This window comes from Magnolia sinica, chromosome 4, assembly GCF_029962835.1.
Source record: "Magnolia sinica isolate HGM2019 chromosome 4, MsV1, whole genome shotgun sequence".
Classification (NCBI taxonomy): Eukaryota; Viridiplantae; Streptophyta; class Magnoliopsida; order Magnoliales; family Magnoliaceae; genus Magnolia; species Magnolia sinica.
This window is the reverse complement of record NC_080576.1, coordinates 112,436,659-112,442,745: the sequence shown is the minus strand read 5'-3', so window position 1 is coordinate 112,442,745 and position 6,087 is coordinate 112,436,659. Positions and strand designations below refer to the sequence as shown.

General features: G+C 41.2%; 1 protein-coding gene across 1 annotated transcript; it reads left to right on the top strand.

Moving 5' to 3' along the window:
• The first annotated feature begins 565 nt into the window (after window positions 1–565).
• Window positions 566–4,223, top strand: LOC131243862 (universal stress protein PHOS32-like). Its single transcript, XM_058243481.1, has 4 exons — window positions 566–839; window positions 938–1,047; window positions 1,172–1,290; window positions 3,925–4,223. Exons 1-4 carry the CDS (start codon window positions 665–667, stop codon window positions 4,010–4,012), a joined length of 492 nt encoding a protein of 163 aa, XP_058099464.1. The 5' UTR covers window positions 566–664; the 3' UTR covers window positions 4,013–4,223.
• The last annotated feature ends 1,864 nt before the right edge of the window (window positions 4,224–6,087 follow it).

The following is a 6,087-nucleotide window of genomic DNA, read 5'->3' as shown; positions in this document are numbered from 1 at the left end:
GATTTTTATCTTCCCGATTTTTGGTTTATTACAATAAAATGATCGTTGAAAATGGATGGACAGTTTAGATAAAACATATACATCACGTTGGGCGAAGAGCCGCCTTGCCTGGACGGATTATTGTCAAGGTGGGGGCAGGACGCAATCCGCTTCCCGCGTGTATCGCCACACCCACGCAAACTCCTGTAATAGTTTACTACCATTTAAAAATGGTGGTGATTCCGCCATCGTATGCATGAAATAGTTGTACGATAATCCAGATCGCCCAAATCACCCAATCATTAATGGATGTATCAAAATTAAACTGAGAAGAAGATAGGCGTCACTTTTAATGTTTTTATTTTTTTCGATTTCGACTGCTCACAATCTTACTTATAACCATCCAATGAATGGTTAGGATTTTACTATCGATTTGATTTTCGAGGTATGATCCATGCACAATACGGATGGTCAGGATATCCTGACATGAATGCCACTTGAGAAGGATGAATCACCACCAATTTCAAAATAGAAGTCTACTATCACTGGAGTCTACCTGCGTCTGATTTTAGGTTTATTCGATACCATTACTTCTGCTCGGAAACGGAAGTTATCTGTTCCTTTTATTTTTTCGTTTCCGATCTTCTCTCTCCTTCGTTGATCAAATCCAGACCGTTGAAAGAAAATGCCAGGAGACAGGAAGATAGGCGTAGCCGTTGATTTCTCGAAGAGTAGCAAGCTTGCTCTCAAATGGGCCATCGACAACCTGCTCGACAAGGGCGATACGCTGATCGTCTTTCATGTCAAGCCCGGGAAGGCTGATGAGAACAAAAACCAGCTCTGGCTGAAAACCGGATCACGTAAGTTGCTATTCCTCCACTCGATCTCATCCGTTCATTGAAAAATAGGAATGGGTTTCTTCTCTTTTATCCTCAGCCGTTGGATTATGCGTTTGTAGCTCTGATTCCGTTGACGGAGTACCGAGAGCCGGAGGTGTTGAAGCAGTACGATATTGAAATAGATGTGGAGGTTTTGGATCTGTTGGATACTGTTTCTAGACAGAAAGAGGTCTGTATTTTTTCTTTTTTGAGTTGGGTTTTTTCAAATTTCATGTTGGATTAATGGGTTTTTCGTTTTTGATTTTGGATTTTTTTTTTAAAAAAAAATAAAAAATTTTCTTATGTATTTGTAGGTGACGATCCTAACAAAGGTGTATTGGGGAGATCCGAGAGAGAAGCTATGCGAAGCTGTTGAAGATACGAAGTTGGATTCTCTGGTGATGGGAAGCAGAGGGCTTGGGCAGATTAAAAGGTAAGAAAGAAAGAAAAAAAAAAAAAACTTTAATGGTATTTTTGTTTGAGAGATTATAATGCTCATAGTTGTATTAGGACGCTTAAACCATCCAATCGATAGATCTGGACTGTTCATTAGTTGCAGCATACATTTCATAGCTTATCGTGTAAGAGTCACACCGATCTGGCGATTATAACCATTTGATCATCAATGGCATAGAAATGAACCGTCTTGATCATTTATGTAACAAATGTCCAATCAATGATTTGAACCATCTATTTGTTGGGGTACATGGTGGATCGCTTATGTTTCTAAAGAATCACAATAAATTAAGCAATCATGACCACCCGAACCATGGCTTAGAGGTTGGCTATTGAAAAGAGAGGACAACTTACAGATGGATCCGATGATCGGCTGGTGTTATTTTTGCTTCGTAGCCCATGAACGCGTGATGCACATAACAAACGGTCTGGACTGGTTGATTGTACTGTTAATGCAGGGGCATTTTCACACCGCACTCGAGTGAGGTAGCCCGTGGTATGTGGGGACACACTCGGGGTGGGCGGCCCGTGTGAAGCAGGTGGCTTGTGAGAGGTAGGCCCATGTGAAGTGGAGCCTACGAGGAGGGTTTGGCCGACATCCTAACCCATGAGATGTGAGGCCTGAGCTATGAGATAAAGGGAATTGATTCACTACTCTCTAACAGTTTGAGCTTTTAGAGCAAGTGGCTAATAATCCTGCATCAAATTGGTATCAGAGCACGAGACTCCTCACCGGGGTGATTAATGCAAGGGCATTTTCACACCGGGCTCGAGTGAAGTAGCATGTGGGATGCGGGGACACACTCGGATTGGTTATACTATAACTTGTAGTGTCTAGATGCACAGGGTTTGGGTGAATGGCTAGTGACGTGGATTTGCTCCCTACAATGCACGTGGTTTGTGGGTGATTGCTTGCATTTGCAAGGACTAGTCTTGACTTAAAATGGGGTGGGGACACCCTCAAGTCAGGTGTGCTTGCATGTGGGCGGGCAAGGCCCTACAAGGATGTAAAGCTAAGCAAACCTCACACTTATGTTTGGTTACAATTTTTAAACGTTATCAACGTGAGCATTTTGGGAATGGATGTATTCATGTAACTTTCATGGGTGCTGCAGTGTAGTGGGTGGGGACCTTTTGTGGCCGTCTAGATAAATACCGAAAGAGTTAGGCACTTCGGGATACAAGAGAGTTGTAAATACTCAATCTATTAACACTTGTAAGAAAACCAATCTAACGTCTAAGGGCATTTTGGATTTTCTCAACCTTATGAGATATCTGGGGAGAGTAAGAAGGGAATGTGTTCTGGCTGTTGGTTCATAAAGAATTTGCCAAGTTAAGAAGAGATGAGCTTCTAAGAGGGTTGATTGAAGTTTCAGGGACAATCTCTAGGTGGGCCATCACTTTGTTTTGGTTTCTTAGAGCTTAATTTTGATGGGAGTTCCTTTCTAAATCTGGGGCCCTCTCTATAGTGAATGGGATTTCTCGTCATCATGACAGGAGGGAGGGATGGATGTTTTTGGGGTGGATTAGGATTTGCAACTCCAACTAAACAGATTACGATCCTTTATTTTGGAGGAAAGAACCTGTGTAGTTTCTTGAATCCGTTTATAGCAGCAGGTGATTCCTCAAATGCTATAGATGACTGAAGAGTGGTATGATTTTCCACGAAGGCTAGTAAATTTGATGGAAGAGGTCATAGAGTTGAGTAGGATTCTTAGATAGTGTTTTGTTCCTTTTTTTGGTTTTTCCTGACAAGTAACTCCTTTAGATAGTGGGTTACTCGGAGTCAGATTTGCTTGTTATGGAGGGCATATCTAGGCCTTCCCACCATTTGGGTGCTAATACCTCCATTACAATATTGTTGTCTCTCTGTTCTTAATGGAATTTTATAAACGAAATATAATCCGCAGTTGTCATTATCATTATGGTTCGCTTTATGAATCGTGTTTCACCAATCATATACAAAACACGAATTCTAATGATTGTTTGGAAAAGTTTCTACAACTAGCCATTCACCATCACTTCTTTACCCTGGCTCGGGACCTGTTGTTGAATTGCTTCTAGGTGGAGATTACATGAAACAATTACATAGGTGAGCATCGGCCCCCCTCGTTAGTGGACTGACCTGATTCTTGGAATAAGGAAATCTGCATAGTGGCACCCTTTTGATTGATCGCCTGGATATTGCACCTGACCTCCACGCTTGTATATGTGGTGGCGTGTGCATTGGCTAATTTGTACATAAACATGGGATTAGCAAAGCTCAAGTATTTAAAATTCACGAAGATTCTTGATAGCAGCCCCACCCCAAAATAGCCATGACAAGGCTATGGTGATGATGAAAATGTGTGGGCCGCTGCAGTAGGTCTTCTTTGTGGTTGGGGCCACACCTAATGCACTGTCCAGACATTCCATGTGTGCTGCGCTTAAAGGGCCAGCAAACCTCTAACATTTAGATCCAAGGTTTTTCTTATCGATCGCAGAAAATGTGGTGAATAATATGGTTGTTAAGATTAGAATTTCTTTGTTCTTGACTGATTTATTGTGTGTTTGTTTTAATTGAAGTATTTATCATTGAGAATTTTCCTTTTCTTGGGGGTTTTCTTCACAGGATTTTGTTGGGGAGTGTCACAAACTATGTTCTGACGAATGCATTGTGCGCTGTGACCATCATCAAGGATCCAGACCACAAGCACTAGGACAATAATCGGGTACCCTCTTCACCCTTTTAAGTTCTAAAAGGAAACGGGATTAATAAATGATTTGCCGTCGTTGATGATTGGTTTCTCTTGATTTCTAGTCGTAGCTCTTATCTATTGCAAGCATGGTGTGGGGTAATGTACATATTATGGATCTCCGAGCCCAGTAGTTATAATAAGACATAATCTATAATAGTGGTTGGTTGTGTTAGTGTTTTGAATGTATCTTATGGATCCATCATCTGGTGAGGTAATTTTTCTCTCGTCCTCATAATTATTTCTCTTTCCTAACTACAGCCGAATGAATGATATGGTCTGAAAACTCCTATAGAGAATCTTCCCTGTGGATTATCACTATCGCCCATGGCAATGTCTGGGCTTGTAGAATGGGTGGCTACAAAAGAGAAGGCCAAATTACGGATAGATTAGATAAGCTACCTATCGATTGGATTGAGTGCACTAGATCATTTATTATTTATAGGAAGTGGATTTTCTTATACGAAGACTTCATATGAACTATTTCTATAAAATCTTTATGTCAAACCACTCTTACAATAAATTATTTTGCATTTGTGTGTGTGTGTGTGTGTGTGTGTGTGTGTGTGTGTGTATTGTTGAAATGAGGTATCTTTCACTCAGTCTACCACTTGAGCTATATGGATCTGGGTGTTTGCATTTTGTAAATAATAAATTCGAATTTGAACGAGGAATGATCTGAACGGAAACTTTCACATACTACTTGTAAATAATAAATTCGAATTTGAACGAGGAATGATCTGAACGGAAACTTTCACATACAACCCCCAACATGCCACTTGCATGGTCCATTCGATCTGTGCAAACCTACGAGAAAATCAGGCCCAATCTGCTCATTAAACCAATTAAGTTGCAAGCATTTGATTGAATAAAGATGAATGACCCAAATGATAAAAAGCAATTTTATAACTCTTGATGGACTGAAGTTTGTACAATACAGTTTGGGTTTTCAATTAATACAGTTATGGGTTTTCTGTTGGTAGAAGGTTGGGTTTCTAATTCAATGTCCGAACTGTCGATAGTGTAGCGTTCATGTCCATTCACCAAAAAAACTATTGGGATTGAGAGAATCCTATTCCTTTACTATGCGTACAAGAAATAGATGGTTAAGATAGAAAATACAGTACCAGTTAAATGCTCAATCAAGAAAAGTACAGATGGTCAATGACAAGGATCTTTTGATCTGTGCCATCCATTGCATCGTCCATGCCCAGCTCTGGGTTAGGGCTGGGCCAAGCTCTGTCCATGCCCAGCCCAGACTATTCAGCAACACCCATGAAGCCAGAGTCTAGCCTAGCATGCTTATGCTGGGCCCAGCCAGAGCCCGGGCTGGAATCAGAGGGGTGTTGTTGCAGAGAGATAGAGGATTGAGCCGTCAACTGCTGAAAAGCCTGTTTTATCCTTGCCTGAATGCATTTACTACTGTTTGACCCCTTCTCATGCGTTCACCTTTGCCAAATGACCGTACCGCTGTAAGCCACACCACAGGAAATAGTGGGAAAGAATGCCTACCATTGAAATATCTTAGGAGCCATGTTGTGGCCTACTTTGAGCCTTGGATCTGCCTCATTTTTAGCTTATGCCCTAAAATGAGCTGCAAAAACAGATGGACGGGGTGGATTTCTCATAAACATCAAGGTCAGTGGGTGGATGGGTGGGCTCCACGTAAGGTCAGGGAGAGAGTTTGCACTTTAATAATCTTGACTTATTGAGCCAAGGTTGCCAACTGCCTTAAAGTAAGGGCAATTTTGTCAATACAAAAACCAATTCGTAAGATTCCTAACAGCGGGCGGTTTAATGACTATCAGACAGGCCCTAAGGGTGAGAAGTATAAGCGGGATTTCGGAAATAGTTTAAAAGCAGGAGGTTTATGGTCCATAACAGAAAACGCAGTAGCTATGTGGAAAAATCATATTAAAAAAATAAATAAATAATTTGAAAAACCTAACGCCCTGGGCCGGGCTTAAGGGCTTTTGCACATTTACATCCAAGCCTGGCCCAATTTCAAAACAGGCTTGATTTTTTAAGCTCAAGCCAAG